At 34.3% G+C, this 16369-nt stretch overlaps 2 protein-coding genes across 4 annotated transcripts in view; both read right to left on the bottom strand.

The window, feature by feature from the left end:
* SMARCA5 (SWI/SNF related, matrix associated, actin dependent regulator of chromatin, subfamily a, member 5) overlaps nt 1-16369 on the bottom strand; it is a 43991-nt gene that overhangs the window by 3169 nt on the left and 24453 nt on the right. For all 3 annotated transcript variants that reach the window (XM_036892163.2, XM_036892164.2, XM_057502660.1), the window contains 11 exons: nt 15393-15619; nt 13237-13358; nt 13004-13156; nt 6537-6669; nt 3884-4032; nt 3573-3692; nt 2622-2732; nt 2187-2300; nt 1895-2017; nt 969-1101; nt 290-408 (listed from right to left, as the gene is read on the bottom strand). In XM_036892163.2, the coding sequence (XP_036748058.1) occupies nt 290-408; nt 969-1101; nt 1895-2017; nt 2187-2300; nt 2622-2732; nt 3573-3692; nt 3884-4032; nt 6537-6669; nt 13004-13156; nt 13237-13358; nt 15393-15619 (1504 nt within the window). The remainder of the gene's footprint in view (nt 1-289; nt 409-968; nt 1102-1894; nt 2018-2186; nt 2301-2621; nt 2733-3572; nt 3693-3883; nt 4033-6536; nt 6670-13003; nt 13157-13236; nt 13359-15392; nt 15620-16369) is intronic.
* LOC118915834 (small nuclear ribonucleoprotein E-like) lies at nt 14837-15365 on the bottom strand. The gene has a single exon (XM_036892165.2). It carries the CDS (start codon nt 15281-15283, stop codon nt 15005-15007), a length of 279 nt encoding a protein of 92 aa, XP_036748060.1. The 5' UTR covers nt 15284-15365; the 3' UTR covers nt 14837-15004.

Genomic DNA, 16369 nt, shown 5'->3' with positions numbered 1-16369 from the left:
AAAGCATCTCATTTGCATTATAAACCTTTGCCTGGAACAACTTTAGTCTTTATTATTCTACAAAGAAATACAGACTCAGACTGATACTATGTAGGGAAGAGATAATCATGGTGACTCTGACCCAATACATCAACTGAAAATATTGAGGGAAATCCTGTTGAAACATTTGAATGCTTTTCTTTTAAGAAAACTTTCATTTTAAGCCATCATTTCTTTCCCTTTTTAAGTTACTTTAAATTTCATATTCACACCAGTTATTTACCACTATACTTATTAATACACAAAATACCTTTGTGTCAAGTGCTTTTTTGATACTAATTCTTCTTTGAATTCTTGCCTCTCCCCTTTCAATCTGAGCCATAATCTTCTCTATGTCTTGGAGTTCATTGCATCTTTCCCAGAACACAGCTGTAAAACAGTAAAAGTTGGACAGATGAGACAGGTGGAGAAGGGGAAATATAAACAACTTGTTATCATAAATGCTCTCATTTATTTCATTAACTAAGGATTAAGAAACTTTTCATTTCCCCATCTAATACTAAATAAGTCATTAAATTATTTCTCAGTTTCCTGATTATAAAAAAAAGAGATGTATTGGATGATTTAAGTATCTAACTCAAATTTCTACTATGCTAAGCAGACTCATCAAGCACAACTACACAGTCATTTGACAATCCAAGTGTTTGCAGGAAACACAGGCACTTAAAACTTGAGAAATTACGGAGAGAAATGAAAATAAAAATGAAAGCACAATTATCCAACGACTTATTCTAGTGTTCTTGGCTATAGTTAGGGTAAAAAAATTTAATAATTAAAGGGGATATTTTCTAACTTAATTTGTAAAAAACAAGGGCACTACACTATGGCAAAATTTAGCTTATCAAAGCAATTTAGAGTAAGAAAATCTGAACTTTCCAACAGCTCCCCAAAAGCCTGAAAACACTGTCACACCTACTGATAAGAATTACCTGAGTATTCAATAACTTCTTCTGGAGTTTTTCCTTCTACTTCTCTTGCTATATTTTCAATATCATCACGACCCCACTTCTCATTAGCTTTGATAAACTGGTTAAAATCTCTCTTATTCCAATTGGTAAATCCCTTCAAAGCAATGAAAATAAAATATTTAATCACAATACACTTAACCTGGAAAAGATGCTGTTATACTTTACCAATGCTTTTAAATATTACAGAGAATTTTCACTTGCTCCTAGATTTTTTTAAAGTTAAGTTCTTTTAAAGTGGTAACTTTTCATGTACACAGATGTACACTTTTAGCAATACATCATATATTGCTTAGATAACCAAATAATTAAATGGGAGTGAAAGAGAGTAAGGAATGCTGCATGAAAAGGTAACATTTTCGCAGAACTCTGAAGGATTAATAGAAATTTGCCAGGAGGAATGAACATACACTGAAGAGCAAAGATATAATAAGCAAGTGAAAAAATGGAATGAAAAGAAAACTTAAGGTATAAGTTTATGCAAGATTCTGAAAGGCCTTGAATGAACTCTCAAGGATATTAAATAAAAAGTACCAAGAAGAGATTTGCAACTGAGATTATAGCAATGTGGGAGAATCACAAGAAAAATTATACAACTATAATATAGCAATTATATTACTAGCAATGTGGAAGATTCACAAGAAAATAAAGATGGCAACACTGAAAGTAAAGTGATCAAGATACCCAACTACACCAAGGCCAGCGCTAATTTATAATCTCAACTACCTCAACAACTAGTGACAATCAAACAGCAGCATATACTCATATGCCCATGCTCTATGGTCTCTACCTCATTTTTGAAAGCAAAAACTTGTGCTGCTTTATATACCCCAATGTAACAATGTACCTTACAAAATAATGGTTACTAAATTTTGTGCTGACTGATATACCTGTGTTAGAAGCTTCTCTTTTTCTTCTAATTCTTCATCATTTAGGGGTTCAGCTTCATCAATTTTAAGCTGTTCTTCTTTTTGTGCTTGTGCTGCATTTGGTAGGTCAGGATTTCGAGGCACCTAAAAATATTTTTGTCATTAATCAGTACGTTTTTAAAAGTATGTGATAAATAAATTCTTAAGTAAATGACGTTTGACAAGTTTTAATCTAACCATGAAAGAAAACATACCAATATCCTGATTTATGATGAACAAACCTGAGTTATGAACAAAATGTTATTTCTATTACCTTGTACCCAATAGTTTTTCTGTAATATAGAATTTCTTTTTCTAGTAATTCAAATAAACGTGGAGGAAAAAACTGGAAATCCTGAACATTGGGTTGTTTCGGAGGTCGAGGAGCCTAAGAAAAATAAATGGTATTGTTCACAAAAAAAGAAACTATTTTGCTTTAAATCAATCACGTATCTATAATAATATCCTCATTCTAACAAACTATGATTTCCAATTATAAGCAACTGAATGAATCTTTAACTAAAATTGAACCTTAATCAACTTTTAAATGCATACATTCAAGAAAACCTTTAACAAAGACTGAAGGAGATACTCTGTAAGAAGGCACAAAAAATCTAGTTCTCGTTATCTGACTTTATTGCCAAGAACATACAAAGATAAATAATTTACATTCCCAAAACTTTGTTATTTTTGTGCTTTGTCAACTCACCTTTGGTGCTTTAGGTTCACTGACACGAAGAGCTTCCCTGAAATAGGCATCAACAGCATAGTTGGCTTTTCTTTCTCTTTTAGGTGGTTCAATCCACTCTGTGAAAGCAATCTAGTATATGGAAAACAATTCAAATAGCCAATTTTTATTATATACAGTCACAAATCTTACATAAATGCAACCCATTCTCTATACACCATTACAACTATTGTTTGTAAATGGAAAGATACTCATAAAATCTTGGATTTATAAGCTCTATAAGAATAGGGACTATCATACTTTGCTCAATGCTATGTAATTAACATATAAGACAGTATCTAGTGAACTGACACAGACATATCTTGACAGTCAGTGATAACTCTATTAGGTCTAAAAAAAATTGCTGCAGCTTGTATGTTATAACCCAAATTAGGAGAAAAATGTAGATACATATTTAGCTTAGAAAAAATTCAGAGGATATACATGTCTAAATGTTAACAGAAAAAACATTAAGTAGAATTATTTTTTTCTTCTACCCTGTAGGTTATTTTCTAATTTTACTACATAACAGCAAGCATTATAAAAATAGGAAGTTTTTCCCTTTAATTTTACCGGCCAATTCTGCTGTTAAAATATAATCTGATTAGGTTGTGACAATTTTCTGCCAGTAATTTTAATTTTCAAATATGCCAAATTACTGTAATCACCCACCCACAATAGTGTACAGTAATCTTCTATTTAAACATTTTAGAACATTTCAGAGCTTACCAAAACTTTTAAAAAACATTTTAGAGCTTACCAATTGAAACTCTGGCATTAAATTGACATCAAAGCGAAAATGATTGAGACGTGAATAAACAGAAATGGACTGCTGTTTGAAACACGTTTACAAGGTGTTACACAGAACACTTAAAATTCCAAGTTTCAAGTAGAATAAAGTCTTTAAGTAACCAAAGCCTCTTTCTAAATTACCTTTTGTTTTTCTCTATAATCTTCTCCTTCAAAGTTATAAACACTCGATTCTGTATCCATTGTAAAGTTTCTAAGTGAGCTTTCACCCATCTTGGAGAGTTTTTCATTCATCTCTGCAGTCTAGGGAACAAAACACTTAAATTAAGACTGAGGAAAAAAGAATGAGAACTATAGTCAAAATGAATTAGGCTTTATAGTATGCAAAAGCTTCTTTTAATGCAAGTAAGATTATCTATAACATAACAAATATTTCCTCACACAGTTCTGGTTCCAACTATTTTAAAAGCTTTACTATTTAATCTATACCTCACCTTCTTTGCACCTCTTTCCAAAATACCATCAATATCTTCATCAGTAATCTCACTTTCCTTTGATGCAAATACATGCGTTGCCCCATGTCTGATCATTTGAAGCATTTCATCTTTGCCAATTTTGTTCAGATTCTGATCCACAAGTCTTCCTGAAAAAAGATTGTATTGTATGTTAGCTGAACACTTTATTTTACTGCAAACTTGGAATTTTAAATGTTAGGTGTAATACCATGCAATTTTGCCTCAAACATCAATCATTTGTTCACATCTGATAATTTTCATTTTACATGAAATTAATGCCAAATTCTCAGCTGTAAGCTTTGAAATATTTCTAAGGCTTATGTTACATGTAATGAACCCTACTATACCATCTTAATATATTCTTATATAGGATGAATAAAAGTTAAAGATATCTGAAAATCAAAATTAGCAAGATTTTTTAAAAGTAGCAACACGATTGCATTTATAAACACATGAAGTTTCTAATAAGTAAAAAGACATTAATACTAATACTCCCAAATCAACTTTTTCCATTTAAAAACGTGAAGTACAAAACTTTCATATTGCCAAACTTTTCTAGGGACTAAAATATACATCAACTTCTGAAAACTTCTAATCTTTCAACTGAAACTTTTAACACCTTATTTTGATCACAGAGGTTTTGATTAGAAAACTAAGATTTTCAACAGGAAGGAATTTTGCCAACTCTATTAATTTTCAAAAAATACAGGCATTAAAACTAAAAACAAAATACCATAAAGAACTGGCTTCATCCTCAAGGGCCATTCACACACATTTAAAGCTTCAATTTTTGTGTTCTAACAAATTGTAATGAGTGGATAAAAATCCAAGTTGTTTTCTTGGACCTTAAATAAGATTATCATGGTTTTGGAACCCTAAGAGAAAGCACAACCAAAAAAATCCTATGACTCAAAAAATTAGTACATCCACTGAATATGCTTCTTCAGACTGAAAGCCTTATCACTGCTTTCAAAATATTCTTAGGCTTATGGAAACTACTTTCCCTGATGGACAGGGAGGAAGCTTTTCAGACCTAAAGTGCTTCTATGTATTCTCCTATTTTTAGTTACGTCCCTTAGTCCACAAGATAGTAACACAGAAGTCATGCAGCCTAGGCTTGCTGTTTCACTAGTATGTCCACAAAACTACTAGCACAAAATCTTGTTCCAAAATTTGCCCCAGTAAATATTTTAAAAATAAAATAAAAAACTCAAACAGCGTTTCCAAATTGATTTTTTTAATCTTTGAAAAAGACTCATTAATGAGAGTAACTGAGAACAAGAACAAGGCATGTGTTCTTCTAAAGCATGGATGAATGGGAGGGCAAAAACAATACCTAGCCTTCACCCATGAAAAACCACTGTCTGGCAGGTCCCAGGGACTTTTCCTAATTAAACACTTCACTCTAATAGGTAATACAGTTCTTGATCCCCTGTCTGAGTCACTTCCTAGCTGTGACTTGCCTTTACTTCTGATACCAGCCCATGTCTGTACGAAGACTAAAGCAGATAATGGATGTGAAGTACTTAGCACACTGCTCAGTACAAAGTTAAGCACTCAATGTTAATAAGTAATTATTAACAAAAATAACTAACAATAAGCAATCATTTATATTTATTGTCTTTATATATTCAGACATGTGGCTAATACTATGGTTGGCATTATGGGATATCAAAGAAATCTAACATCCCCTTATTTACAGGGAAATTTAAAAGACTGGTTGACAAAACCAAGACATATATGGAATAATCAGTGAACAATGAACAGTATTATCTCTCAGCTTTACAGATAAAAAGTATATGCTCATGATACAATCCGAGAGGGAAAGAAACCAATGTAGGTTTGAGGTTATTGAGGTCTTTTGTTTTCTATTTTCACATTTTATGTATCCCATCACTAGCCTTATTGTACATAAGCTTCAGGAAAACATGTCTTCCTTAAAATGCTGATCTAGCATGAGAACTTGAAGTTCCCATCAATCAACCCAAAATAAAATTCCACTCTCACCCTCTAGTCCTATTTACACAAGTGTTTACTCTGTGTCTCCTCACTAAATTATAAATTCCTCGAATGAAAGAACACTTGTCAGTTTTATTAAGCACTGTACTCTCAGTACTAAGAAATGTGCCTGGCATCTGGTGGTTGCTTGATATATAGCTGAAGACTAGAAAAAAGAATAAAATCAGATTGAGTTTCATTTTTTATTTTTTCATTATGTCCCAGCATGATCAATAGATTACATGTTAGTACATGTTAACAGTTAGTATATGTACATCATACCACAGCTCTTATTTAATATATCCCACACTGGAGAGTGGATATTATATATACATCATTCCCTTTAATCTTTAAAAATTCTAATAGTAGGTTCCCTTTATTCCCATTCAATAGATGAGCAAACAGGCTCAGATAGTATGAAAAAACTGCTACCTAGCAAAGTTAGTATTCAAACTTCATCCTTCCTGACCCAAGCCCATCATCCTCTTAACAATAAAACTAAAACTTAACTACCTGGAATATAAATATGGCTGGCTACTAGCTTGACTCAAGAGATGTATAATAATGAGAATCCAATACAGGAAAAAACACATTTCAGCTCAATTCGGTAAACTTTTGAAGTTTCAAGGCTCACCTTGTTGAATGACTATTGAATCCAGTCTGAGTTTCATCTCAGCACGTTCCACTATTCTTTCTTCTACAGTGTTATCAGTTATAAAGCGGAACACTCTGACTGTCTTGGTTTGTCCAATTCTATGTGCTCGGTCCTAGTTATTATTTTGAATACAGTTAAAAATTCATATTCTCAAGTATAAAGCGGTTTTTAAAATATGTAAGAGAACTATACTAAAACAAGTTCATATTACATTAATGTTTCTTAAATTCTCAAAGTTTCTCAGTTTCAATCAAATTAATTGCTTAACGCACAAGGAAAATGTGAACACAAGAATCTATGGAACATGTCATAGCTGCTGAATCTGTGAAAAACCATCAGATTAATTTTCCTAGGTTATACTGATATAAAATACAAATAGTCTCTAATGATGACAAAAAAAATTACAATTTTTAAGTTTGACATAAGTTTTTTAAGTGTCTCTTTTCTTAAGTTTAAATTCAAAATGTTTTTACTTAAATCAAATGTAAAATTTCATTTGCTATAGGGGAAAGAAGTGACATGAATAAATGAACTCCACAACAATATAAAAAATCACAGTCTGTTAAGTACCCTTCAATTAATTACATGTAAGTAATCAAATTAATCTGAGTTTCATTTTTTAACTTCTTTTAAATTCACAAAACACATTTCTACAAAATATCTATTTCTAACTGATCAATTTTCCTTAGTTAATCTGACAAATACAGGATGAAAGTGACTAACACCAGAGATTCAACATTAGGTTTATAGTCACAGATACCATGGGTTATTAACAGTATCAAACATAAGAAGCTGTAATTTTCATCTTAATCTACAGATTATAAATTTCCAACCTAAGAATGACTTTTCTAATCTGGGAAAGGTACTCCCATACATGGGCATAAATTTTTAACACCTAATGTGGCAGGCAAGTTAGTACTTCATCAAAGCCATTTCCCTTTCCTCCTAGAACACAACTAGCTAACATTTACCAAGTCCCTTGCATCCAGTTACATTATATGATGGCCTGCTAACCAATGAGCACACTGGATCTTTCAGCTCCAATGCAAATTTCTCAGGCAATCCTCAGTTCGCTCTCATCCCCCTTCTGCCATTAGGACACAGAGGATACAACAGGACTCCAAGCTCCTAATATATGACAAAGCTCTTTTTTTTTTTGGAGAGCAAGGCAGAGGCTTTTATTTAGAGAGAAAACAAGAGGACAGAGCTCCTGGCTCAAGCCAGGAGGGGACAAGAGTCCCAGGGTGATGTGTTCTCTAGGGATTTTACAGACAGTTGAGAGACAAAGGGTTAGGGATGTACACCTGCTAAGTGGTCCCAAACTGTTTATCTTTGAAGAGACATTAAGTTTGTAATTATTTTTCCTGGTTATTTACAAGAATTTTATGGCTCTGATTTCCTCCCAGGACTAGCAGCTTCCTGGTCTGGGAGCATATCTCTCAAGACTGCCTGCTTTGCTAAGGTGGGCTGAGTTATTCTTTGTTTGCTAAGAAACTTACTTTTTAACTAATTGGATTTTTTTTTTTAGTATCATTAATATACAATCACATGAGCAACAATGTGGTCTAGACTCCCCCCATTATCAAGTCCCACCACATACCCCATTACAGTCACTCATAGTAAGATGGCATACAGAGTCACTACTTGTCTTCTCTGTGCTACACTGCCTTCCCCATGCCCCGCCCCTAAATCATGTGTGTTACTCGTAATGCCCCTTATTGCTTTATCCCACCCTTTACAGTCCCTTTCTCTTTGGTAACTGTTAGTCCATTCTTGGGTTCTGTGAGTCTTTTTTGTTCCTTCAGTTTTTGCTGTTCTTATGCTCCACAGATGAGTGAAATCATTTGGTACTTGTCTTTCTCTGCCTAGCTTATTTCATTGAGCATAATATCCTCTAGCTACATCATGTTGTTGCCAATCGGAGGATTTGTTTTCTTCTTATGGCTGAATAATACTCCATTGTGTATATGTACCACCTCTTCTTTATCCATTCATCTACTGATGTACACTTAGGTTGCTTCCATTTCTTGGCTATTGTAAACAGTGCTATGATAAACATAGAGGTGCATATCTCTTTTTCAAACTGGGCTGCTGTATTCTTAGGGTAAATTTCTAAGAGTGGAATTCCTGGGTCAAGTGGTATTTCTATTTTTAGTTTTTTGAGGAACCTCCATACTGCTTTCCACAATGGTTGAACTACTCTACATTCCCACCAGGAGTGTAGGAGGGTTCCCGTTTCTCCACATCCTTGCCAGCATTTGTTGTTCCTATTCTTTGCTATGTTGGCCATCCTAACTGGTATGAGGTGGTATCTCATTGTAGTTTAAATTTGCATTTCCCTGATAATTAGTGATGTGGAGCATCTTTTCACGTGCATGTTAGCCATCTGAATTTCTTCTAAGGACAAGTGTCTGTTCATATTCTTCACCCATTTTTTTTTTTTTTTTAGATATAGAGCTTTTTATTGAAAGAATAGTACATTTCTATACCAGGGTAATAAGATTTAGTACATTGAGATGTTTTAAAAATATTTACAAATTTGTTTGATAATGCAAAAGCATTTAGTAATACTTTTACAGCATCTGATGTCATAGAATTAAAATTTCATACACTACTCATCTTGATGTTTAAAATAAAATTCAGAAAAAATATAAATTACATAGTCTCATTGCATGATACTGTTATTTCCAGCTTCTAGTTTTGGTAATTAATACCTTCATTAAGTCTGTTAACAAACCATTACCTATACATTATGAAGACAATTTGACATGATTTGAAGTCCTTCACCCATTTTTTAGTAGGGTTATTTGCTTTTTGGGTGTTGAAGTTTGTGAGTTCTTTATATATTTTGGATGTTAACCCCTTGTCATATATATTCTTCCATACTGAAGGATACCTTTTTGTTCTGCTGATGGTGTCCTTTGCTGTACCAAAGCTTTTTAGCATGATGTAGTCCCAATTTGTTCATTTTTTATTTTGTTTCCCTTGCCCAAAGAGATGGGTTCAGGAAAAAGTTGCTCATGTTTATATTTAAGAGATTTTTGCCTGTTTTCTTCTAAGAGTTTATTGTTTCATGACTTAAATTCAGTTCTTTGATCCATTTTGAGTTTACTTTTGTGTATGGGGTTAGACAATAATCCAGTCACATTCTCCTGCATGTAGCTGTCCAGTTTTGCCAACACCAGCTGTTGAAGAGGCTATCATTTCCCCACTGTATATCCATGGCTCCTTTATCATATATTAATTGACCATATATGCTTGGGTTTACATCTGAGCTCTCTAGTCTGTTCCATTGGTCTATGGGTCTGCTCTTGTGCCAGTACCAAATTGTCTTGATTACCATAGCTTTGTGGTATAGTTTGAAGTTGGGGAGCATAATCTCCCCCGCTTTATTCTTCTCAGGATTGCTTTGGCTAATTCGGGGTCTTTTGTGGTTCCGTATGAATTTTAGAACTATTTGCTCTAGTTCATTGAAGAATGCTGTTGGTATTTTGATAGGGATTGCACTGAATCTGTACATTGCTTTAGGCAGGATGGCTATTTTGACAATATTAATTCTTCCTATCTATGAGCATGGGATGTGTTTCCATTTATTGGTATCTTCTTTAATTTCTTTTATGAGTGTCTTGTAGTTTTCAGACTATAGGTCTTTCACTCCCTTGGTTAGGTTTATTCCTAGGTATTTTATTCTTTTTGATGCAATTGTGAATGGAATTGTTTTCCTGATTCCTCTTTCTGCTAGTTCATCGTTAGTGTATAGGAATGCAACAGATTTCTGTGTATTAATTTTGTATGCCACAACTCTGCTGAATTCAGATATTAGATCTAGTAGTATTGGAGTGGATTCTTTAGGAATTTTTATGTACAGTATCATGTCATCTGCAAACAGTGACAGTTTAACTTCTTCCTTGCCAGTCTGGAAGCCTTTCTTTGTGTTGTCTGATTGCTATGGCTAATACCTCGAGAACTATGTTGAATAAAAGTGTGGAGAGTGGGCATGCTTGCCTTGTTCCCAATCTTAAAGGAAAAGTTTTCAGCTTCTTGCTGTTAAGTATAATGTTGTCTGTGGGTTTGTTATATATGGCCTTTATGTTGAGGTACTTGCCCTCTATACCCATTTTGTTGAGTTTTTATCATGAATGGATGTTGAATTTTGTCAAATGCTTTTTTGGCATCTATGCAGATGAACATTGGTTTTTTTCTCCTTTTTGTTGATGTGGTGGATGATGTTGATGGATTTTCGAATATTGTACCATCCTTGCATCCCTGAAATAAATTCTACTTGATCATGATGGATGATCTTTTGGAGGTGTTTTTGAATTCGGTTTGCTAGTATTTTGTTGAGTATTTTTGCATCTATGTTCATCAGGGATATTGGTCTACAATTTTCTTTTTTGTGGCATCTTTGGCTGTTTTTTGTATTAGTGATGCTGGCCTCGTAGAATGAGTTTGGGAGTATTCCCTCTTCTACTTTTTGTAAAACTTTTAGGAGGATGGGATTAGTTCTTCACTAAATGTTTGATGAAATTCAGCAATGAAACCATCTGGTGCAGGAGTTTTGTTCTTAAGGTAGTTTTTTTATTATATTATATTACCAATTAAATTTAATTGCTGGTAATTGGTCTATTCAGATTTTGTTTTTTCATGGGTCAGCCTTGGAAAGTTGTATTTTTCTAGAAAGTTGCCCATTTCTTCTAGGTTATCCAGTTAGCATATAATTTTTCATAGTATTCTTTCATAATTCTTTGTATTTCTGTGCTGCCCATAGTGATTTTCCCTTTCTCATTTCTGATTCTGTTTATGTGTGTAGACTTTTTTTTTCTTGGTCAGTCTGGCTAGCGGTTTATCTACTGTTTATTTTCTTGAAGAACCAGCTCCTGCTTTCATTGATTCTATTGTTTTATTCTTCTTGCCTTTATTTATTTCTGCTCTAATCTTTATTATGTCCCTCCTTCTACTGACTTTGGGCCTCATTTGGTCTTCTTTTCCTAGTTTCATTAATTGTGAGTTTAGACTGCTCATTTGGTATTGTTCTTCTTTCCTGAGGTAGGCCTGTATTGCAATACACTTACCTGTTAGCACAGCCTTTGCTGCATCCCACAGATTTTGTGGTGTTGAATAACTGTCATTTGTCTCCCTCCATATATTGCTTGATTTGTTTTTATTTGATCCATTGATTATTTAGAAGCATGTTATTAAGCCTCCATGTAGGCTTTTTCATGTAATTTATTTCTAGTTTCATACCTTTGTGGTCTGAGAAGCTGGCTGGTACAATTTCAATATTTTTGAATTTACTGAGGATCTTTTTGTGGCCTGGTATATGATCTATTCTTGAAAATGTTCCATGTGCACTTGAGAAGAATGTGTATCCTGTTGCTTTTGGATGGATAGTTCTGTAGATGTCTGTTAGGTCCATCATTTCTAATACGTTTTTCACTACCTCTGTCTCTGTACTTATTTTCTGCCTGGTTGATCTGTCCTTTGGAGTGAGTGGTGTGTTGAAGTCTCCGAAAATGAATGCATTGCCTTCTATTTCCCTCTTTAATTTTGTTAGTATTTGTTTCATGTAGGGTGATCCCGTGTTGGGTATACAGATATTTATAATAGTGATATCCTCTTGTGGGACTGACCCTTTTATCATTATGTCCTTGTCGTTTCTTCCTTCTTTGTTTTGAAGTCTCTTTTGTCTGATACAAGTACTGCAACTCCTGCTTTCTTCTCCCTATTAGTTGCATGAAATATCTTTTTCCATCCCTTCACTTTCAGTCTGTGTATGTCTTTGGGTTTGAAGTGAGTCTTCTGTAGGCAGCATATAGATGGGTCTTGCAGTCAGTGACTCTTATGTCTTTTGGTTGGTGCATTCAGACCATTTACATTTAGGGTGATTATTGATAGGTATGTATTTATTGCCATTGCACGTTTTAGATTTGTGGTTACCAAAGGTTCAAGGATAAGTTCCTTACTTTCTAAGAGTCTAACTTAACTCACTTAGTATGCTATTACAAGCACAATCTAAAGGTTCTTTTTTTCTCCGTTTTCTTCCTCCTCTATTCTTTATATATTAGGTATCATATTCTGTACTCTTAACTAATTGGGTTTAAGATGAAATCTTATTTTCAGGATGGAATCCTTCCTGTTTTTGCTATGTTGTTTTGGGCTTGCTTGGTACATTGCCCAGGTTGCAAATCATTTGTTTAGGGCTGGAAGAAGAAAAGCAGCACCTGGATACAGTCAGAAAAGTCAGCTGGGCCCTATGACAAAGCTCTTAAAATGGAAACATCCTAATACAGATGGAAGATAATCTACAAAATATCCTCACTGAACTATTAGGTCAGAGAAAAATAAAATTCTACTGACTTAAAAGTAATCAGTATTTGTAGACTGCTTATTAGCCTGCTCTAACTAAAACATCTTCTTAAGCACAGAATATAGTTGTAATCTCTTACCATAGCCTGGAGATCTACTTGGGGATTCCAATCTGAATCATACAAAATTACTACATCAGCAGTAGCAAGATTGATGCCAAGACCACCAGCACGCGTGCTTAACATGAACACAAACTTTGTGCTGTTTGGTTCATTGTATGCATTGATGGACTCCTACAGACATAAAACAAATACCGGAAAATTACTTTATCTGATTCTCTTTAAATCTCCCCTCCTTCCTGGATTTTACTCACTTGTCTCTCATCATGGGGTGTCTGCCCATCTAATCTGCAGTACTCATAATTTCTCCACATACAATAATCTTCCAGAATATCCAACACCCTTGTCATTTGACTGAAGATTAGTACTCGTGAACCTGTGGGCAAATATAATAGCTCATTAACAAAAGTTTCTAAAGCAAAGAATTTATTTAAAAATGTAAGGCTAACTAAAACTAAGACTAAGCAATTACCCCTTATTTCCAAGCTACCTGGTTGGTTACAAAAAAAACAAAAAAAAGTACATTATTTATTATCCAAGGCAAGTCAATTCTCAATTTTTCCCATCATGGCTCAGAAAGAAAAGGGTAGTATTTGTACAACACACTGAAGTGAACAGAAGAGTATATGCCTCTGGCTTGGGAGGTTCTTGCCATCCCCAGGCTGAGAGAATCATTCTTTTTATTGTACATACACTTAAAAATAACCTTCCACCACAGCTCTTCCATTGCATGGCCCCACACATACTCAATACCTCAGGGTCTCACTGCAGTTCTTAAGACCACTCCAGATCAAAGGACCATGAATGTGTGCCTCGTATCTACACTGATCATCTTTCACGTATGTCGTGATTCAAATTACTCAACTACCTCCCATTTATTCAGCCAGCTCCACAATGCCTTCAGCAGAATGTATGAAGAAAACAGGGATCATTTTGAAAAATAGCAGTTATGAAACTATCTTGTCTTGGAAGCTGAGGCTGATCATCTGCTACTGGTCCCACTTTTTCATAACCCAAGATATACAGGGATGTTCAATAGTCTCCATTTTCCCTGCAGGGTTTTTAGAATTTAATTCCTTTAACTACTTAGCTTTCAGGGAAAACATTTTAGAAAATATATTCCCACAAAAAGGTATAGAAAAGAGAAAAAGAAAACTACTTCACTGACAATGCTTACAACTTTCTGATAATCAATATACAGGAGATTCATTTACTGGTATAACTGTCATCCTTATCAAAATATACAAAGAAACACACATGCAGAAATGTGAAATTTGACTATACTTTATATTAGAGAATGACTAATTTGTGTATGATATACCATGATGTGTGAGATTTGCTTCAAAATAATCCGGAAAGAAAGTAGGTAGGGTATAGATGAAAACAAGTTTTGCCATGAGTTTATAACTGCTAAAACTGGCTTCATATTAAATTCACTCTACATTTATGTAATTTAAATACATATGTACACAAACCCACAGGTATTTGTTTTCATGCCAAGAGTCAGCATGTTATTAAAAAAATTGTGTTGGGTCTATGCTCATCACAGTTAATTAAAAAATCCACATAAATGATTGAAAAATAATACCATGAACACCACACCACTGACTACCAAAGGACCTGGGAACTGTGTATGGGTGGGAATTCTTGACATTTTATAACAAAAAGCTGACATTTCTGGGAAAGCATAGATAAAATGAGATCTCTTTCCCAAAATCCAATGAGTGTAGCTGTCCCAACTACCAATCACTTTCTAAAAGATTTAAGGCCTAAAATACGGGGGAAGTGAGGCTCAAATAATGGGTACAAGCTTTTAAATGTCCCAGTATTAAACTTTACAAAGTACTGTAGTAGTTTTTTTTAAATTAAAACAATCCCACAGCATTTATTGTCATCTGGTAATAACATAAAAGCAATTAAAATAATATGAGCACAACTCTTAGAACTACACTCCCAACAAAGGACACCTAAAAAAACAAACTGTATTGCCTTCCCAGCAGTTCCTCACTTCTTTCATCCTTTCTAATTGGAGACACTTTGGAGCAGAGTAATATTATCTCCTTTTAGCATGATTCGACCCAGTTGTTTTCTTGACTTTGTTTTAGAATAAATCTCTTCTGCATCATCTAATACGAGGTTCATATATTCACCAAAACCAGTGATACAGCCCTCTATCCGCATATTCACTTGCTCATAAAGCCACACCTGAGTTCGAGATCTATTTTTCAAGTATCTGAAGATAAGGTTGATGGGCTGCACCACCACCTTTTGTACTTTCTGCCCCTGGCCACAGTACACCATGGTGGAAGCTTCATGGTAGTCACTTCAAAGTGTAGTGCTCCTCATTTTATTTAACATTAGAATGTTAACAGTCTTTATTACTTGTCAATTTGATACCAGTAACAAATACCTTGTTCTTTTAATTTAGGGAGCAGCTTGTCTAATACCACCATTTTGCCACTGTTGGTAACTAGATGCATATCTGTGGTATAAGGTGGACCAGGTTCAGCTCCATCAAAGAGATATGGATGATTACAGCATTTCCTCAACTGCATCAGGATGTTCAATAACCTCATTTTGTCCATCTTCCCTGCAGAGTTTAGTATATCTATATCCTTCATTAATATCCGAGTATACCTAGTAAGAAGAAACATATTTTCAGAGCACTCATTTTCCCTGACAAGTCCCTGCCACTTTACGTATGTAATCCCCTTCCCCATCTCAACCCAAAAATACCTGTAAAAAACAACCCATCAACTATTAAGGTATGGTCAGGAGTTTATATCCATAACCTCTTTCTTTTTCTTTATTCGCTCCAGGGTTCTAATGTTCACACTTATACTTTGGGCCTTCAGACTCTAAAATAGTATAAAGTCATCTCTCTGGGATGAATTAGAACAAAGTGGTATGATAAAACATTTTTAAGTAATTAAGCAAAACTTAAAACATGAGCTTCAAACATAGTATTAATTTGCAGACTTTCCAACAGAAGAGTACCACTATTCAATTTCTATTCAAGCTAATGTAGCATATGGGTAAGATCACCAAGATCTAAGGAGGGAGGAAGAACCATGAGAGTAAGGCATGATGAGAGTAAGATGAATACAATGTGATTTAAATATAAGTAAAGTACATAGGGGTGGAGGGGAGGTAATGAGGGCAATAAAACTACAGACATAAGCTAAGGCTGGACTGTAAAAAAACCTTGGATGCATACTAAGAACTGACAGACATCCTACAGGAAAGAACAATCCGTCTAAATGCCAAAGTTTCAGGATATTGTATCCTCTAAACAAAATAACCTAAATAGCCTAAGCAATCTACACTTAACTCCAATTACGGGGCACAACATATTATTTAAGGCAGACCTTTCCATCACAATTCCTT

Source organism: Manis pentadactyla, chromosome 5, assembly GCF_030020395.1.
Source record: "Manis pentadactyla isolate mManPen7 chromosome 5, mManPen7.hap1, whole genome shotgun sequence".
In the NCBI taxonomy this organism is placed as follows: domain Eukaryota; kingdom Metazoa; phylum Chordata; class Mammalia; order Pholidota; family Manidae; genus Manis; species Manis pentadactyla.
This window is presented reverse-complemented; position numbering and strand designations above follow the sequence as displayed.